This window comes from Dipodomys spectabilis, unplaced genomic scaffold (assembly GCF_019054845.1).
Source record: "Dipodomys spectabilis isolate Male_0828 unplaced genomic scaffold, ASM1905484v1 ptg000197l, whole genome shotgun sequence".
Lineage (NCBI taxonomy): Eukaryota > Metazoa > Chordata > Mammalia > Rodentia > Heteromyidae > Dipodomys > Dipodomys spectabilis.
Window position 1 is genome coordinate 11,303,869 of NW_024870874.1, and position 21,552 is coordinate 11,325,420.

A 21,552-nucleotide genomic window follows, 5' to 3' on the forward strand; every position below is an offset into this window, starting at 1 on the left:
ATCTGATCGTAAACCTTAGAAAGATCTGGCTATCTCTTCTGCAGAGTCTCCAGTTTCCTTAAGATTTCAGAATGTCACACTTGCACATGGGACATGTCCTATGGGCCAAAAGCCAGGGGTCAATGCATGCCTTATGGAAAAAATGCTTGCAAGTTAAAACACGCACTACATCTTGGGGTTTGTACATGTCAAAACAAACAACACAATTGTCCTCATCTGGATCCAGCTCCTTATCTCCTTCTTTGAGCACTCGAAGTTGAAGCTGACCAATAGCTCTCTTCACATCAGCCTTTATCTGCCTCCGTCTCCTGGTTGAAGTATTGGGAACTCTGGGTCTCCAAGCACAATACAAAAAAAGGTATGCCACCGTGGCTGCCAGGAAGGTAAACAGCGACATGACATAGTGGCTCAACCATGGCATGTGCATTCTTCCCACCTCAATGATGATGGTCACATAGACTCCTTTCTGGATCAAGTGCAAAAGTTCCATGCCTTTGAGGTTTCCTATCATCACTGCAACTATATTTTCTGTTCCCTGGTGAGACATAGGAAATACTTTGTTACCTGTACCTGGGTAATTATAGATGATCACCCCGTTTGCTCCCTTTTCTGCAGCTACATTGATTTTGTGGGTAAATGTACAGCCTCCCCGTTCAATGAGGGCTAGCCACGAGTCTGCTTGTTCAGGCCTGCTGAAATTGGTCAGTGGATTACAAGCATTCTGATTCCATCCTTCCGGAAGTACCACTGCACCAGACACCCTTTCCAGAGGAGAATGATTCCCGAACACTCCGCTCTCTCCTAGTTCCGAAATAATCCGATTTCCCACCTGAAATGTTATATTCAGGTGAGCTGTCCATATTGCTTTTCCTTTAGAGTCAGGAAGGCTAAGTAGTAGAAAGATGCTAAGCCGTAACAGTCGACACAGAGTAGACCTATGAAGTGGAGGAGTATGTCCAAGTGGGTTCATTCCTCCATTTATCTATTAACTATCAAACATGAAAAACAAAACAACAACAGTTGTCAAAGAAAGTAAAGATGTTCTGCTTCAGTAGTTGGCAGTAGATTACTGAAGCACAAAAAGGGAAAAGGTCTTCACAGATCAAAGGTTTGTTGTTCCAGCATTTTTATTCTTGGTAGACTATCTTTCTTACAGTGAAACAAGTTAACAGGAGTTATTAGTAGCATAATGTGATTTCAAGAAAACTATGACTTCCTAATGGGGAAATTGTGACATCAGAGGGAGTTGAGCCAATCCTAGAGTTGATATTAGTGTACTGCATACTGACATCTTATTGGTCAAAAGCTACAAAGCAGTGAAGCTGTATACACACACAGATGTGTATATCTTCAGTATTTATTCAGATTAATGTAGATATCAAAGTGAACAACCTCTTAGGCAAAAATTAAATGAACAAAATTTCATTTTGAAAAATCCTGGAGTTTCTCCTGTAAGTATGAGTTTATTGAAAAAGTATCTTCTGCTATTTGTCTTTGATTGAAAGGTATGCTATTTGTTCTTTCTTTGTAGAAGGCAAGGACAGAAATCATTCATATTAGCCGGGCACTGGTGGCTCATGCCTGTAGTCCTAGCTATTCAGGAGGCTAAGATCTGAGCATCGCAGTTCAAAGCCAGCCCAGGCAGGAAACTCTGGGAGACTCTTATATCTAACTAACTACCAGAAAATCAGAAATGGCACTGTGGCTTAAGTGGTAAAACACTAGCCTTGAGCTGAAGGACAGTGCCCAGGCCCAGAGGTCAAGCCCCACCACCAACAAAAAGAAAAGAAAAATCATTCCTTAATGTACCTAACCAAGCACCAGTTCTCATGTATGGCTCTTTGCCAGTCAATCTGTCATTCTGTGAGGAGTGGAAGAAAATCATTTCTACCCACTTCCAACATTAGATACAATCAGGCCTAAGGAGTCCACATAAGGGAAGCTTAATAAAATCATATATGGCTAGCATGATGCAGGGACACTTTGCAAGGTAAATTCAACTTTATCATTGAAGCAGATGCTAAAAACCATGTGCTCATTAACTACTAATTACGGAGCATGTATTAGAAGAAAAAAAAATATACAATCCTACTCTTGTCAAACTACCACCAAGCTTTTATCACTGCCAAAATATCAACCAAGGATGATACCTCACTGTATAGTTTTCCCTGGCATAGAAATAGAGAAATCAGCTGGGTGTTGGTGGCTCATGCCTGTAATCCTGGCTACTCAGAAGGCTGAAATCTGTGGATCACAGTTTGAAGCCAACCTAGGTAGGAAAGTCCATGAGACTCTTATCTCCAATTAGCTACCCCCAAAGCCAGAAGTGGAGATCTGGCTCAAGTAGTAGCACACTAGCCCTGAGCAGTAGCCAGGATCTGAGTTCAAGCCCCAGGACCAGCAACAACAATAAAAGAAATAGCTCTAGGAAACTGTTAGTCTATGAAATATGATTATTTATTTTATCTATTTTATCAGAACTATTAGGTTTCTAGCCTCAAGCCAGAGTGTGATCATTATGATCGATTTGCTCCTAAATTCAGAGAGAAGTGGGAAAATTTCTCTGCCAAGGGCCATTTCGACATTTATAACATAATTCACAGGCCATATAAAATTGTCAATATAGGCAGATGGCTTTAGGCATTCCCGGAGAAGCCTCTAAGAAACATAGTAAGTCCATCACGTCATCTACCAAACAATTTTGTGGGCCTTATATAGCCCATGGGCCAGACATTCCCTACCCATACTACTAAGGATGTTCAAACACGAAACAAAGAAACTGGCTCTAAAGGATCTGTTTGAGTGATTTCTATGGTCAGACTTTCCATCCATGGACAAATACTTTCCACTGCCTTGTTACAACCCTCATAATCATTCTCACAGTTGAGAATGCTACAATAGCAACTTATCTAAACTTCCAAGCACAATTAAGTTCAACCATAATTACATCCAATGCCTCACCAGACCAAAAAAAAAAAAATGTAATGAGTCACAGCAGTAATTCTGTTTGCTTCACATCTCAGATAGCCACTTCTACTTAAGGACCTATATCCAAGACTCTAGGGGAGGATATAAGTGTTCAACTTGCCTCTTTTTTGACTAGCATCAGGCTTGAAATTGCTGTTCCTTTCAGTCAAATGGCCTAATGTTTTACTTGCTTCTTCTACAACAACCAGCACATATTACCTCACTCAGAATTCATCCCCTCTATAACTCTTAAGCTATCTGCCACTGTATTACACATTGCAAAATGGCACCAATTCTGAACTGATACTCATGATATGGCTTGAAAGGTTTCTCCATTCAGGGATGCGATTTACATATGCCCTGAACTCTGCAGTAACCTGATGATGACAGACTGACTAGTGAGAGTAATGGTATGTTAGTTTCAAGCCTCACCTTCCGGAGGCCTTGAACTCTGCCCTCACTCTCTCCAATCCTTGGTAGTCTGAAATGATCAGGGCAAGCCTAGTAAAAGATGAAAAACTACTTGGAGGAAAACCAGTTTGTAGACAGGTAAATGTGTGAGACCTCCAAATGATCAGAGATGTCCAGATGATCCTCAAGTGATCAGAGACATCTGAGTAGGTCTAGTCAAGTCCTAGAGACTCCTAATAGATCAAAGACTACTGAGAAATAATAGTATGTTGACTCTTGGGAAGGAGGCTCAGTGGTAGAGTACTTGCCTCATATGCATGAGGCCGTGGATTCGATTCCTCAGCACCACATAAGCAGAAAAAAAAAGTCTTTACATTCTGAGTAGTTAACTATATAGCCTAGGAGTTAAGGTAGGTCCCTCTTAGCTCTACACATGTATTAATTTCATCAGTTTCTAATGAAATTAAATATTATTAACGTTAGTTAAAACTTAAGATCTAGTAGTATATCTAGACTATTCTATGTTCCCAGTGAGGGTTCAATTAAATTGATAATGCCGTTATCTTCTATTTTCCCTCCTGCAACATTATTTATGCAATAAACATATCTACTTAGTTTCATCATTACATAAGTAATCATTTTGATAAGTAAAGAATAGTTTAGAGGGCTGGGAAGGTGGCTCAGTGGTAGAGTGCTTGCCTTGCATGCCTGAGGCCCTGGGTTCGATTCCTCAGCACCACATAAGCAAAAAGAAAAAAAGTCAGAAGTGGCACTGTGGCTCAAGTGGTAGAGTGCTAGCCTTGAGCTGAAGAGCTGAGAGACAGCGCCCAAGCCCAGGGTTCAGGCCCAACGACCGGACCCCAAAAAAAAAGAATAGTTTAGAGTGTGAATAATAAGGTCAAACTTCTTCTACAGATTTAATACTCATGAAACTTGATTTTTTTTTATTAGCCATGACTGAATTAAAAGATAAATGAGTACTTGAAATCCTACCAAAACCTTTTGTATCTTAAGGAACAAATCAAAGCTACTCATTGAACTGAAGCCAAGATCTACATAACATTAGACCTTTAATATTAAATTTTAACATTTATTGAAACATTAACATTAAATTGAAACTTTTTTTCTCTTATTCAATCTAACAAGTAAGAGACAGGATAGTAATAAACAGAGTAGAAATTCATTTCAACCTGTAGAGGGGATGGGGAAAAACTTCCATTCTAAATAAACACACAAGACTAAGGACAAAAAATGATGGTACAGTTATCTCTCTTAGGACTTTGGTGAAAAAACATCTTATTTTAACTACTAAAACTGGATTCTTGCCATGTGCCGGTGGCTCTCGCCTGTAATCCTAGCTACTCAGGAGGCTGAGATCTGAGGATCGTGGTTCAAAGCCAGCCCGGGCAGGAAAGTCCGTGAGACTCTTATCTCCACTAAAAACCAGACTCCACTAAAAACCAGGAAAGTTCATGAGACTCTTATCTCCACTAGAAAACCAGAAGTGGTGCTGTGGCTCAAGCGATAGAGTGCTTGTCTTCAGCTGAAGAGCTCCAGGACAACACCCAGGCCCTGAGTTCAAGCCCTACGACCAACAAAAACAAAACAACACCCAAATTAACAAACTCAGAGATGAGAATGGAAACATCACCACGGAAACAACCAAGATTCAGAACATTATAAGGGAATACTTCTCAAAACTTTATGCTAATAAGTTTGAGAACTTGAAAGGAATGGACCTTTTCCTAGCAAATATTGACATGCCAAAACTAAACCAAGATGAGTTAAACCAGCTTAACAGGCCCATATCAAGCATTGAAATAGAAACAGCAATAAGAGACCTCCCAGCTAAGAAAAGTCCAGGACCAGATGGTTTTACAGCGGAATTTTACAAGGCCTTCAAAGCAGAGCTCACACCAATTCTCCTCCAACTCTTCAATGAAATTGAAAGAGAAAGCTCATTACCGAACACATTCTATGAAGCCATCATAACCCTCATCCCAAAACCAGGCAGGGACTCATCAAAGGAAGAGAACTATAGACCCATTTCTTTGATGAACATTGATGCAAAACTTCTCAACAAAATTTTGGCCAACTGACTTCAACAATTCATCCAAAAAATCATACACGACGATCAAACAGGATTCATTTCAGGGATGCAAAGCTGGTTCAATATACGCAAATCAATTAATATTATTCATCACATCAACAGGAGCAAGAATAAGAACCACATGGTTATCTCAATAGACGCAGAAAAAACATTCGACAAGATCCAACACCCCTTTATGATGAAGGTTTTGGAAAAATTAGGAATCCATGGATCATTCCTCAATACGATAAAGGCTGTATATGACAAACCTACAGACAGCATTACACTCAATGGTGAAAAACTAAAGCCATTTCCTCTTAACTCAGGAACAAGACAAGGATGCCCACTCTCTCCACTTCTCTTCAATCTAGTATTAGAATGCCTAGCTACATCAATAAGACAAGATGCAGACATAAAGGGGATCCAAACAGGGAAAGAAGAAATAAAACTCTCCCTCTTTGCAGATGACATGATCTTGTATTTAAAGAATCCCATAGACTCCACTCCCAAATTACTCAAGCTGATTCAAAACTTTGGCAAAGTAGCAGGTTATAAAATTAACCCCCAAAAATCAATGGCTTTTCTGTATGCCAACAATGAGAAAAGTGTGGCTGAAATTAGGAAAGCAACTCCATTTGTAATAGCCCCACAAAAAATAAAATACCTAGGAATTAACCAAAGAAGTGAAGGACCTCTATGACGAAAACTTTAAAATCTTGAAAAAGGAAATCAACACAGAACTTAAAAAATGTCAAAACCTCCCATGCTCCTGGATTGGAAAGATTAACATCGTGAAAATGGCAATACTTCCCAAGGCTATCTACAAATTCAACGCAATACCTATCAAAATTCCACCCTCCTTCTTCAAGGAAATAGAAGAGGCAATCCAAAAATTCATATGGAACAATAAAAGACCCCGAATAGCAAAAACGCTCCTCAACGGAAAGAACACTGCTGGAGGAATATCAATACCAAATTTCAAACTCTACTATAAAGCCATAGGAATCAAAACAGCTTGGTATTGGCATAAGAACAGACCTCAGGACCAATGGAATAGAATTGAAAACCCAGAAATGAACCTACAGACCTATAGCCATCTAATCTTCGATAAGGGAGCTAAAACAATAGAATGGAAGAAAGACAGCCTCTTCAGTAAATGGTGCTGGCAAAATTGGTTAACTACATGTAGAAAACTAAAGCTAGATGCTTATATATCACTCTGCACCAGAATCAACTCCAAATGGATCAAAGACCTTGAAGTCAAAGCAGACACTCTGAAAACATTACAGGATGGAATAGGAGAAACCCTAGGTCTCCTTGGCTCAGGCCGAAATTTTCTGAATAGAGACCCGGAAACACAACAAATCAAAGAAAGTTTGGACAAATGGGATTGCATAAGGTTGCAGAGCTTCTGCAGGGCAAATGACATAGCTAGCAAGATCAATAGAAAGCCCACGGATTGGGAGAAGATCTTTACTAGCCATACAACGGACAAGGGTCTCATATCTAAAATATACTTGGAACTCAAAAAATTAAACCACCGAACAACAAATCCTCAAAGAAACAACTGCCCAATAAATAAGTGGGCAAAAGACTTAAAGAGAAGCTTCTCTGAAGAAGAAAGAAGGATGGCCAATAGACACATGAAGAAATGTTCAACATCCCTAGCCATAAAATAAATGCAAATCAAAACAACATTGAGATATCACCTCACTCCAGTTAGAACAGCAAAAATCAAGAACTCTAACAACAACAGATGCTGGAGGGGATGTGGACAGAAAGGAACCTTACTTCATTGTTGGTGGGAATGTAAACTTGTTCAACCACTTTGGAAAGCAGTATGGAAGTTCTTCAAAAGACTTCACATAGAACTCCCCTATGACCCAGCAATCCCACTTTTGGGCATTTACCCTAATGTTTACAAAAAAGACCACACTAAAGCTACCAGCACAACTATGTTTATTGCAGCATTATTTACTATAGCTAAGATCTGGAACCAACCCAGATGCCCCTCAGTAGATGAATGGATCAAGAAAATGTGGTATATATATATACAATGGAATTCTATGCCTCCATCAGAAAGAATGCCATTTCCCCATTTGTTAGGAAATGGAAAGGCTTGGAAAAAATTATATTAAGTGAAGTAAGCCAGGCCCAAAGAAACATAGGTCCCATGATTTCCCTTATTTGCAATATCTAGTATAGGTATGAGTCAAGCGGAAAAAGTCAGAGAATGTGATGTTAGGAAAACGAACCCTTAATGTTTTTGTTTCTTTCATGCATGTGTTTCTAACGCATTTATAAGATTATTTCTTTGTTGCTTTGTATGTCCCTCCCCCACAGTGTAACCCCCGCTTTCACTATATTTGATGTCAGTATAACATGTGGAGGAGATGGGGACAAACAAGTCATTTAAGGATTCAGGTGGACCTGTTGCAACAATGAGAAGTACAAAATGTCATGTCAAAACCAGCTTTACAATGTCGGTGTGGGGGGGGGGGTATGATTGGGTGGGGGGGGGGGGAGGCTGGGAAGGGAGGTGAAGGGTAAACAAAGGAGGAGGCTGCAATGCTTGGTAAGAAATGTACGCATTATCCTGCTCATGTAATTGTAACCCCTCTGTACAGTATGTTCTCAAATAAAATAAAATAAAATTTAAAAAAACAAAACAAAACAACAACAACAACAACAACAAAAAAGCACAAATTGGATTCTTGTTTGAAAGATTGGAAATATGGTAAAGTATTAAAAATCAGAACAAATACATCCAAGCAGAGTCTTTTGATTTTAATACTGGAACATATTTCATGTTTCTTAAGCTACTCTGCTCCTCTTTATAATAATATGGAAAGGTGAGGACAAAGTAGATATGGTAGCTAGCTGCTTTGCGGACTGCCATTTCTAAGTTGTCCTAAAACCTAAAGTGGATTCAAGATCTTCCTAAGCTACCATCAATCATGACAGATTTGAATAAGCTTTGTCTTCCTTAGATAAGTCCCAGGAGCACAGTGAACTACAGTGAGCTCTTAGCAGTCAGAAACAGCAAAGCAGAGGTGCTTAAGGAGATTTCCCCCATTTAGATCCCTTCCATTTTTCCAATCTGCAGATCAAAAAAACACTTCCTCTCTTTAGGGGATTTATTTCCTCTAGAGAAGCATCAGGGAAGAAAAATGGTGTAGCCTTTTACCATAGCAGAAATGGTGCCCTGAAGCATGAGGCTGGCTAGAATTGTAGAAAATCTAGGTTCTTCTATTTGCTAGCTGTAAGAGGGGAGCCACACTGAGTCTTGATTTTCTCTTGGGCAGAATGAGGAACTCTAGTCAGCTTCTTGGAGCACTGGGGAATGTCAGATGGCTTGTTTCTCCCTCATTTATAAATAAAGCCACTGATCTCACATCAAGAACCCTGCTCATTCGATAGGTCCTTAATTAAATGTGCCTCTACCTCATTTCAATTTCACAAAGTTTCTTTTTGTTATTGCTCACTTGAAAAATATTCTTATGCTTCAGGACCCATCCATCTCAATTGTCCTTACCAAAACAACCACTCACTTCTATGACACATTAAGATGCTTGTATTTCTGTCTGTTCTTTCAGCTGTTCTAGAAAATATTGCATTATTGTCTTATTTTTTAAGCCTGTTTTCTTCTTCCTATCCTTATCTTAGCATGGTAAAACTTGATCAAGGGCCCTGAAAAAAAAGTTTGGCCTTTTAATCACTTCCACATCAAACTACTAAGCTATATCAGCTGCTTTGGAAACGTTTGGTTTTTTCACAACCACCAATTAAAAAAAAATTGACAAGTCTTCCCTCAACTAAGAATCATATTGACAACAGTTGTCCAGGAAAAGGTGTATTTAACATCACAGGATCAGAGCCCAGCTGCCTTATATTTTCTCTCCGAAAGTCAAGAATAAATACCATCCATATCTCTATTTTTGAAATATGTACTTAATATCCAGTAATATATAACCAAAAGTTACAAATTGTTTCAGACTTATAAGCAAGCTGCTTTTACTGAGTTTAAAATCTTTTAATTATATGAATGAATCTAGATTTACTAGTCTCAGAATATAGACATAGGTTTAAAAATCTTTATCTCCATATATGTAAGTATATACATGCATATACATACATTTTTAATATATATTTTTATTGTAAAGATACTGTACCAGAGGGGCTAGAGCTACATGAGCAAGGTAATGAGTCCATTTGCTATCAAGCTTGTATATACATAATTTCTATATACATGTAGTTATAGCCATCTATCAAGGTCAAGATCTTTCTCAAGTCACAAGACAAATGGTCACTATCCACCACGAATTGTATCACATTGATTATATATATACCTCTTGGTACCTCAAAAATACCTTTAACATCATAACAATAGGAATGTCTAAAGCAAGAAATGTCTAATTGTAACAAACTCCATCTCAAGAGAGTGATCTTGAGGTGACTAGATGCAGAAAAACTGTACAGTCCCCTCAAAACTTCCTTGCTTATTAATTCAGTCCCAAATGATATCTCTCTACTATGAACCATTCTAATATGCTTTAAAACTTTGTATTCATATTAGAATATATTATAAATAATATATTATCTCTATATAAATACATGATGAGCAATATATTAAGATCTTATATATGTATAGTATGTACAATATTATATATATTACATATATAGAATATATTAGCTACATAATATATAAGACATAATAATATATACTAGATCTCTCATATGATAGTATTAGGTATTAAATATTATACAGCATAATATCTAAGATATATTTTTTAAAATCAAAATAAGGGTTTGTGCATCTTAAATTAGACTAGTTCAAATAGTGGAGCACTTACATGAACAGCAAGAGCAATGCTGTAAATTTAACCCTCACTACTGACAAAAAGCAAAATAAAAGCAGAAATAAACATTATTTTCCTCATTTTGCTACATCCTTTGCAAATAAATTATTTCCCCGTGATATTTTTCTGCAGGTGCTAAAAACAATGTTTACCTTTCCTCTCTTATGAAAGTTGTATTTATCATTCAAATGGCAGGCTTTTTGAAGGAGTTTGATGGATTTCTCTGTAGTCCTATGGGGCCTAGTACATTGTATAAAATTATTTACTTATTTTATTTGATATAATAAAGGTAATTCCCTGGCAGGATTAAGCACCTGCCATGTCAGGAATTTTCATATCCCTTCCAGGGTACAATCTAAGATCTATCCAATACCTACACTATTGATATTTTTCTCATTCATTCAAGATATTTATTAAGAACCCAATATGTTCACAGTTCTAGGGCTAAGGCTAAGCAATGAGCAAAAAAGAACAGTACCTTGTGTTCATGAATCTTTCATTCTATATTCCAAAGATCCACAGATGAGGTCAAGGTTATATCTTTATTCAAGAGGCTGACATTCTAATGTGATAAATATGATAAATATGTTTTGAAGTGAGTACCAGGAAAACACTTGCTAGGATGGCTTATAAATAACAGAAATTTACTTAACATAGTCCTCCAGTCTGGGAAATCCAACATCAAGGCAGATTTAGTGTTTGTGGAGGGTCTGTGTTATGGCATATAGATAGCTCTTTCTCATTGTGTTTTCAAGAGTTGGGAAAGATGAAGGTGTCTCTGAGGTCTTTTATAAGGGCTCCAATCCTACTCCTTTGGGCTCAGCCCCTTGCCTAATCACCTCCCAAGGTACCATATCCTAATTCTATCACTTGGGAATAGAACAGGATGTCAACTTTTAGAACACAATATCCACAATGATAAAACCAGTCCCTAAACCAGACAGTTTAACACATAGTTTTGACATCTAGGCCCCACTTTTCTAAGTACATACATAGCCAAAGCTCCTAGATTCAGATCTCATATAACTTTCAAGTTTCTAATATTTAAAGAAAAATCTTTGTTTTATACATTTTTAATATTTTCCTTCTGCAGTTTTCTGATGGACAGAGATTAAATTTCAGATTTAATTACTTCTTTTTTTGATAGAATCTGTTTATGCAATTTGGGCTGGCCTTGAACTTACAATCTTCCTTGAGATTACAGGAATATGATGACTTAATTCTTAATCCATCCTGTATGGATTTAATTATACGTTAGTCATGGTCCTGAAAATTTAGAATCCTGTGGGACATTCTAAACAAATCAATGTATTTAAAGTTTGCAGAATGCTGGCTGTCACATCCCCACAATGGCCAGTATTCACCGTAGATACCATTCATTACTACCTGTATATCGTATGTTATTCATTTTATTTTACCAGAAAAGAATAACACCAACAATTCAAAAGGGACAGGCTGAGAAGTTAAAACCAGGAGCTGAAAAAGTAGTTAGGCTCTCTTTCCACCCTGTCTCCTATTTAGTGTTTCAAGATCAGAACGTCCAGAAGGCACTATTTAAATATCTGATCTCTGAAATGGTAAACAATGGGGGACTTTCCATGAATGGGTAGAGAAGGAAAGAATGAAAGTACATATCTGGTAAAAGGAAGTCCTAAATGTTCCCTGTGTTTTGGATTGGCCTCATCCATCTGACCTACCCAAATGTATTAAGGATTTACTAGACTGGTATGACCACAAGTATTTATCAAGCTTGGGAAGTATAAAAGGTACTGATAGACAAGGTCAAGATAAATTTTATTCATAAATTGTTTTGTACAACTACATAAAAATAATGATAGTAATAATAGTAATCACCATCATCATGACAATAAAGAAACCACCATTTTAGCTCCCATATCATGAATGGTAAGCAGGAAATATTTCTCTCTCTCTATTTCTCCCTATTTTACTCTGTTAAATCCTTGATGAAACTTAAAAATATACTAAGAATTCCACCAAGTTTGTAAGAAATCTTCCTAATATAACAATTCTAAGGAAGTATTCATGCTTACATATTGTTACCACTTTTCAACATATAATATTCACTATTGAATATTTGTGATTTTTATCATATCTGAACTTCTCCAGCTAAACAGCTAATATTTGTCCATCTAGGACACAATATTTCATGATTCATGAAGGATGCATGAAAATAATTAGAGCTCTTTTATTATGAAGGTATAAGCCAACTTCAAACAAAGAACCATTTTTAGTCCCTTCACACCTACACTTTTCACAAAAAACAGACAAGTAAAACATAAAAGCAAAGTCTGACTAGCTTTCCTGGCATAATATTCTTCAAGATGCTGAAAAAGAGCCATGTTTCACCAACAAATTGCTACATTATTAATCCATGTGAAACTGCAAGAATATTCAGGTCACCAATGACTCAAAATTGGATATTTAGGAAAAATAGGAGGTTATTATCTTGTGAAAAAACAAAAATATATTATACATTTACAAAACAAAAACTAATTTTAGGCAAGACCTAGAGATGAATTAATTCCACTCTAGTTGGCTTCTACTTAGCCAGGAAGGTTATACTAACATAGAGTATGCAGTGAGGAAAAGTCAAATTTCTGACAGGATATATAATAATAAAGAGAAAAAGTCATCTGGTTAATAGATGTTTCAGTCTTTCCTTCAAAGTACATATTGGACACCTTCAGAATTGTTTCCAAATTTTTAGCTTTTTTTCCTGTGCCTTGGTTTATGTATATTTATGCTTCAAGATCTGGCAAATTTCTTTAATACTTACTTTCAGCAATAAAATCAAAGAAGAAATAGGATCGCAGATAAAAGAATTACAGAAAGAATTCATGGTGAAGTATAGAGACAGAGATTCTTAATGTTTTCTTTATTAGATTTATGTCTCAAAGGAAAGACATGAATATGAAACAAATTACTAAGAAAGAAATAGAGAGCAGACTAGAATAAAATACAGTGCCATCTATTGGAATGTCTATTTATAACACAGTCCTCTTACAGACTGCACCTAGCTAACTGTAGAAGAATAGTTTTCATGTATTGGTCAAACAACTTAAAATGTTAATGGTATCAATAATGATAGCAATACAAGCTTCAATTTAAGTGATTAATGAATATTTGTTGATTATGTCCCACTTATTCAAAATTCATAACAATTAAATGGCATAGAGACTATAATAATCTTATTTGATAAATGAAAAACCAGGAGCAAAACAAGTACTATGTTAGACATCATCAATTTAAATGGATGAATTAGAATTTAACGCCAATATGTAGTTGAATGTATCAGAGCCCAATAGTTTTACTTTTATTGTGTGCAAGTACCAGTCCTGGGGCTTGAACTTGAGACCTAGTCTCTGTCCCTAAGCTTTTTTAGCTCAAGGCTAGCACTCTACCACTTCAGCCACAGCTCCACTTCCAGCTGTTTGGTGTTTATTTGGTCTCACAGACATTTTTGCTTGAGCTGGCTTCAAACCAAAATCCTCAAATCTTAGCCTCCTGTGTAGCTGAGATTACAGGCATGACCCACAGGCACCAAGCTCTACCTTTGTTTTGTGTCACTAGATACAGATGGGTAATTCTGTTACATATTGGACAGGGGCCAGCAACAACAATTTCAATGCTGAATTAATACACACTTAAAAGTATTTAAAACCTTCACCTCATATAGCCAGTATACTGCTGATTTTTCCAACAAGTGTCAGTTGTGATGTCATTAGTACATTTTGTTGTACTGCTCAATTTGTCAATTATTCATACATGTATTTTATTCATACACTTAATTAGAAAGCAACCAAATTACTGGGAATTTGCTTTTAAATATTTCTAAGACACAATTCTTTATAAAGAAAAGTATAAATAATAAAGTACTCATGAATCAAACTCAACTTTAGTGAGTTGTAGACATGTTAGATATTTGCTGGGGAGAAGGGAGATTCTTCTTTAACAAAGCATTACAGAAGGAATGGTCTGGTATGAGAATTACCTCATTTCTCACAGTTCTAGAGAACTGTGAGAAACTAAGGTTTTGGCATGACTGGTTTCACCTTCAGTGTCTGAACTCTATAGAATCTCTTCTCTCTCACTTCTGGCAGCTGCCTGGAGTCACTGGTATCCATTGATATGCTATGCATCAAGACAGTTTCTGCCAGAATCCAAGGAAACCAGGCAATATCAACAGCCATGAAAAACTGGATGAGAACAGGAAAGCCTGCTAAAGCTCCTTGGGGCTGTGAGGACTTTCCTGACACCTTGATTCCAGATTTCCAGAAATACAAAATGTATTTCCCTTATTTTAAGCTACTCCGTTTATGGTAATTTGCTATGGGAACATCACAAAAGTCATACAGCTTACTGATGATTAGGTTTCCTCTTCTTGGAATGGCCATTTGTCTCCTTAATCATTTTGTGTGGGATCATTTCCCTTCCATGGGTAGGAATTCTGCACACATCTTAAGAGTCTACGCCTTTGTTGATTATGAGTACCATAACAGCTTCCTAATCTTTGGCAATCTCTGTCCCTAGTTGGGTTAGTCAAGCTTCACAACCCTGTCTCCTTGGTAAATTTTTCCCTTCCCCAGTCCAGTTGGTGAAGCTGTGATGAAACTACATTTGATTCTTCAATAATCTCAAGAGGATTGCTATGCCTATCAACTTAAAAGCAGTAAACATTGTTCTTCTTATGCTAAAGGTCAGGGGGAAAAAAACCCTGTCATCCAGACAAAGGCCATATTAAAGTCATATGCCCTTGAATAAGGTCTGAAATGTATAATAATTATGCCTTAAAAATAGAACTGGGCTACTGTAGCGGAAAAACTGGGACTACTGTAGGGAGTGATAAAATGTTTGCCTAGCATGTATGCAGCTTTGGATTAGATTCCTAATACTGCATCAGAGAGAGAGAGAGACAGAGACAGAGACAGAGACAGAGACAGAGACAGAGAGACAGGGAGACAGAGAGACAGAGAGAGAGAAGAGAGGGAGAGAAGAGAGGGAGAGAAAGAGTGAGACGAGGAGGCTACAATGCTTGTTAAGAAATGTACTCATTATCTTGCCCATGTAATTGGAACCTCTCTGTACAGTATTTTCACAATAAAAAAAAAAGAGTGAGAGAGGAGGAATAGAGAAATGGGAGAAGGGAAGGAAAGGGAGGGAAAGGATAAAAGGGAAAAAAGGGAGGAAAAGAAGGGAGAAAAGAAGAAGGAAGAATTGGTTTCCTATGAAGAAAGATAGGTTCATCTTCTATAGTCAAAATTTTACTAGCAAAAGAATCAAAATCTCCCACATAATCCACAGGCCAAGACAAAGACTACAACAAAAAAACCCTACAGATTATACATACTTTAGTACAAAGCTCCAAAGTGAAAATTCTCAGGTTCTGCTTTTAGTGTGGCACAACTGAATTTTGAGGTCATCCACCCTGATCCTGGCAGAAACAATAATGGCATGGTTTTGCTCTTTATGATTTTACTACTAAGGGCCATAACTTCAATAGGAAAAACTCTATTTTTTTTTTTTTTTTACTTTGCAGTATACTCATTAAGGCAAGGAATAAAACTTGGTATTTAGAAATTTACCAAAGGTAAATTCAAAATGTTATCACCATAAAAAGTGAAGGATATATAGATTGATTTGATTTACTTATTCCACATTGAATGCATACACTATAAACATCAAATGGCACATCATAAAAATGTCATATTTGACAGCTAAGATGTAAGTTATAAAAAATAATCTGAAGTCATGCAAATATTTACAACCTATCTACGCTGGTTATTTATAAATATTGGCACAGAAGTATTTGTTTTATGCTCCCAGACCTCATTGGGATCTGACATAAAATACATATAGTATGCTACCTTTTAGATATCTGCAACAACTTGGCTTTTAGGGAAGAAATTGTAGACCTGTAATCCTCTCCTTTAAAGTTCTCTTCAAAGCAGGCCAATAACCTTCTGCCTCCATCACTTCCACTTCCACTTCTACCTCTACTCACTCCCAGAAGAAAAAAAAAGCCCTTGTTAAGCTAACAGTGTAGCAGACCAAAGGGCACAGGGCTCCTGGGCTGTTGTAACTGCAGGAGAAGGGAAGGAATATATGCCTGGTATCTCATCCAGCCTTATTAACGAACTAAATCACTAAAGGAACAGGTCAAAGGTGGAGAGGGTCCACAGGCATCTGTTGTTATAATACAGAGGTTGGAAGGTTAGTGGCTATAAGAGAGAGAAGCTGATTTAAATGAGAAAATAGATTCCATAATTAATAACACAGGGTTTAGTCTCAATTTGGAATGTGAACATGTTTTGAATTCTACTAAACACACAATAGCATTTCCAATGTTGACAGTCTGTAACCTTTATGCATTCTATCTGATTTGTACCTTCCTCCACAAAATTTCCACTTCAAAGGAATTTATAAAGAATGAAATGGCAAAACAGACTCCTTTTGTAATATGATTAGGACTTTTTAAATGTCTATTTGTGCATTCATATTTGGAATTCAGCATATGCTTGATCCAACCACTTATCAACATATCTGACAATATCTATCTCCTGCTTTTTATCATCTTGAATTATTTTCTCAAGTAGCCTTCTCAGAACCCAATTAAAAAGTTATCTCTTCTTATCAGTTTGGTATTTAGAAATTTACCAAAGGTAAATTCAAAATGTTATCACCATAAAAAGTGAAGGATATATAGATTGATTTGATTTACTTATTCCACATTGAATGCATACACTATAAACATCAAATGGCACATCATAAAAATGTCATATTTGTCTTCTTATTGTCTTCTTATCTTATCTCTTCTTATCCAGTAAGAAAAGATGACAGATAGTTAGTAGCAATACTTGAGTAGTCTGATAACTTCAAAATGTGCAAATTGAGGGTACAAATGCATAAACAAACTATAAATAATTTTCATGTTTTAAAAATATTTTTGAGTATAAAGAGACATTCATGGATAAGATTATTTTTAAAAATTTTACAAACATTATAAGACACATTGGCACTAGAAAAACGACATTAGCAAAATGTCAGGACCTTTTACTCTAAAGGAAAATTGAAAATAAATCACATATATAACAAGTCTTATATTGTTCTACCTGGAAGTTATCTTAGAACTTAGAAAGTATCAATTAATTTTCATAAGCAAAGTAGATAGCAAAGATGTAATTTCCTGATTAAGGAGACCAGACAATATCCTAATGTAGGAAATATACCCACACAACATTTACCAATCAGAATCTTTTCACCTTTCCAAAGTTTACATTGGAGAAGGCATAATTATTGCCCTCACGTAGAAAAATTATTAGGCAGCAATAACGATATACTATTTAGTTATGATAAACACAAGATTCTATCTCCAAAACATATATTTAGTTTACTAAAGCAGAAACTCTGTAGAAGTAGTTTTACTGTCACTACACAATTCAACTAGTACATCTTACCTATTTAAAAACTTTCTTGTCATCATTCTCCATTGTACTCCTACATATATGAAAGTTTTTGACATGGGGAAATGATCATGAATGTACCTGTTTCCCATCCTTCTACCTGCTTTTCTTCTGCCTTCCCACTTCCTTTCATCAGACTGATAAGAGAGGCAAAGTTCTCCAGTTATAGAAAGGTAGAAAAACCTCCAAAACAGAAGACATAATAATGAAAAGCCACATATGGAATGTTCAGTTAATCACCTGTACTTTTCCCTACTGCTAAACACCCAAATGTGTATAGGGAAATTAAGTGAAATTGGGCATAAAAGTTAAGAATGGAATGAAACATGGCTGTGATAAGGCCTTTGCAATCTAAGCATTACCACACAAGATTTAAAGACAAAACATTACAGAACAGAGAAAGTGAAGTCCTGACCATAGAGAACAGCTGCCTCTACACGGACATCTGGACCTGACCTCTGACCATCAGCTGGTCTGTGACCAAAGTGAATAGAAATCATTGAAGCAACCTGTTTTTCCAGGCAAAGAGAATGTGTTAAAAATCAGTAAACTCTATTCTGATCTCCCCTCTGGCTGCTATGTCGGATTGTGCGATTGTCGGAAGGTGGTAGACTTCTAAGAGGTCTAGAGGGAAAACATTAGGTCAAATGGACAGTTACCCTCACAAAAGATTAAGATCATTCTTTGGAAGCCCCGAGTTAGTTCTCAAGAGAGTCTTGTTCTAAGAAAAGCAAGGGTGGCCCTTGCCTTGCTCTGATTTACTGTTCTCTTATGCCGTCTCTCCAACCATGACACCATCCACCAAAGGAGCCCCACTAAAGTCAATACAGGCACCATTCCCTTGAACACCTAGAACTGTGAGCAAAATAAATATTTTTCTCTTCACAAATTATCTAGTCTCGGTTATTTCAACAGGCGAATGCTTTTATAGATCCTGCCACATGCATGGTAATAATGTGTTGCCAATTAACATTCCCATAATAAAAAATTCAATGACTACTACCTCATGCCCTTGTATATGTATACAACTTTGAAGCACTACTAAAGGAAAAAGCCGAAGTATAAATCCCTTCACACTACTGTAGATAGACTTGGCTTTCTTTGAATATTTACTAAGAGGCAAGGGGAAAACAGGAGTTTCAGATATAGGAAAAGGCACTTACAATCATCAGTCAGTGCAGAGGGTCCTGGGCATGACAAGGAAAAGCTAGGGGAGGAGGAAAAAGGAGGGAAGAGAGGGGGCAGAAAAGAAAGGGGCCAGTTGGCTTGGTGCAGGGGCTCTGCATGAAGAAAGCAAGCTGGAAGGCCCCATACAGCCCTTCCTCTACACTACAAGCTTGCTCAAATCATCCACTTCCTCCATCTATCCTTCTGTTAACATAAGTAGGGGGCCAAGTTCACACCAGGGCTACCACCTGTGAGTGCAGCAGAGCATGCAATGAAGCCAATTTAAAGAACAGAAGCATACTGGGCATGGGGGAAGGGTTCTCTCTCTCTCTCTCTCTCTCTCTCTCTCTCTCTCTCTCTCTCTCTCTCTCTCTCTCTCTCTCTCTCTTCCGTCTCTCCTTCATATACATTTATAAACATTAAGTGTATTTAATTTCCCTGGTAAGGTCCTTCACCTCTATCTGTAATAATCCGTGGTTTAACACCTTCTGTCCAAGCTACACCATCAGATACACACACAATTGTATAAGTTTGGCTAGGATGGAAAATCAATTCCTCCTTATACCACAGAGATTTTAGAACAGAAAACTTACTACTCCACTAAAATCTCAGCAGTCTATATAAAGGTTTAAATGTACATTAAAGTGCCTTAAAAAGTCACAAAAGTAGAACATTATCACATTACCTCATCAAAATCCTACACAGATTAAAGGCCACTGAGAAAAGAAAAATTACTCCTCTGAAAGTATTTGTTAAAATTAAAAATTATAAAGCCTCAGATAAGCCATCTTGTAGAGGTAAAAGAAATTTGCTCAAAGAGGGAGAATTTTCCAGGCACCAGTGACTCAGACTTTTAATCCTAGCTATTCAGGAGGCTGAGATCTGAGGATGGAGAGTCAAATGTTAGCGTAGGCAGGAAAGTCCATGAGACTCTGCAATTAACCAGGAAAAAAAAAACAAAAAAACCGAAACTAGAAGTGGGGCTGTGGCTCAAGTGGCAAAGTGATAGCCTTGAGCAAGAAAGTTCAGGGACAACACCTAGGCTCTGATTTCAAGCCCCATGATGGGCACAAAAGAGAAAAAAATAATTTGTGCAACAGAAAACTATAATTATTAAAACAATGCCTCCTAAAATTAAGATTTAATTAAGTATGTTGTAAGTGATTTCTAATTTTGGAGCAATAGACTATTCCAATTCATCACTGACTAAGTTGACTGAGTAGAAATAAAAGTTACAACTATCATAACAAAAGTATCAAACGAACATATGAGTAAACTCTTTTAAGGACAGTAATGGTATATGATGGTTAAACCACAATGTTTTTAAATAAAACTACTAGTTATAATTTCTAAGTGTGAATTGAGAGGAGAAATCAAATATTTGGGGACAAAATTAAGAACACAAGAAATAACAGTACTGCTACTATAAATATACATTCTTAAATATACCTTTATATTAAAATTTTTGGATAGGGGAAAATCTAAAGATGTGTTCATTGATGTATACACATGGAGAGTTTCATAATCTTATAAATCTTTAAAAACACTGTACCTCAAAGCCAGGCCTGGTGCCACAAGTTCATAATCCTAGTCACTCAGGAATCTGAAATCTGAGAACTGCAGTTCAAAACCAGCCCACATAGGAAAGTCTCTAAGACTCTTATCTAAATTAGCCACTAAAATGCCAGACGTAGAGCTGTGGCTCAAGTGCCAGAGTACCAGTCTTGAGTAAAAAATCAGAGACAGTGCCCAAACCCTGAATTGAAGCCAGTGGTCTGGCACAAAACAAAACAAAACAAAAACAATGTATCTCCTAAGAAGATCATGAGGGTGAATCAGCTAGACATTGACTGAGGTTTATTGCCTAGATTTTTTATGAGTCCTGTCACACATCAACCACCCAGAAGACTTATCAATTGAAATTCATTATTGCTATTTTAAACACAATTAAATTTATTGACATGAAGCTGACTTTCTGATACATTAAAAAGTGGAAAATATTATCACTTTTATATGATTCAACTAACAAGTATCCTGAAACATAGTATATGTCAGTATGCTACCATGCTTAATCCTACTCATCACAGTGTCATGAGAATTTAAAACAGAGTCATTCTATAAGGCCTTTCACTTTCAAGTATGTAGTATCTAATCTCTCAACACAGAAAATAAAAATGGCATTCAGTCACTGCTGCATTCTAATCTGATGAAGAAAGAACAATTTTAATGACTCATGTCTATATATCTGTGTGTCCCAGCAGGCTGTAACCTTGCCTTATTCATCTTTCCATGATATGAGATAATACATGACTAGCACTCAAATAAATGCTTGCTTAATTAGATAAAGTGTTTATCACAAATTAAGAATCTACACTTAGTGTCTACTATGTGTGCACTACTGGGTAAACCATAATTATATAAAAATTTCAGGCATTTAAATAGTTTGAGCTTAAAAAAAATAGCTATCTTTATTTAAGACACTAAATCTTAACTTACCACCTCATCATTCTACATATATTGCTCATTACAAACCTGGATTCCTATGGAAAAGAATGCTAGTCCAGGTTACTTTGGGACT

At 36.7% G+C, this 21,552-nt stretch overlaps 2 protein-coding genes across 4 annotated transcripts in view; both read right to left on the reverse strand.

Moving 5' to 3' along the window:
* Positions 1-21,552, reverse strand: part of Cadps2 (calcium dependent secretion activator 2) — a 454,722-nt gene that overhangs the window by 305,501 nt on the left and 127,669 nt on the right. The window lies entirely within an intron of this gene.
* On the reverse strand, positions 59-14,537 carry Rnf148 (ring finger protein 148). The gene is made up of 2 exons (XM_042695892.1): positions 14,439-14,537; positions 59-982 (listed from the first exon to the last, which is right to left on the reverse strand). Exons 1-2 carry the CDS (start codon positions 14,535-14,537, stop codon positions 59-61), a joined length of 1,023 nt encoding a protein of 340 aa, XP_042551826.1.

Coding starts and splice junctions, on each gene's coding strand:
- Rnf148 (XM_042695892.1), bottom strand. CDS start 14,537: ATGGCTGTTGATATTGCCTGGTTTCCTTGGATTCTGGCAGAAACTGTC. Junction 983..14,438: donor ACTCCAGGCAGCTGCCAGAA/GTGAGAGAGAAG, acceptor GATAGTTAATAG/ATAAATGGAGGAATGAACCC.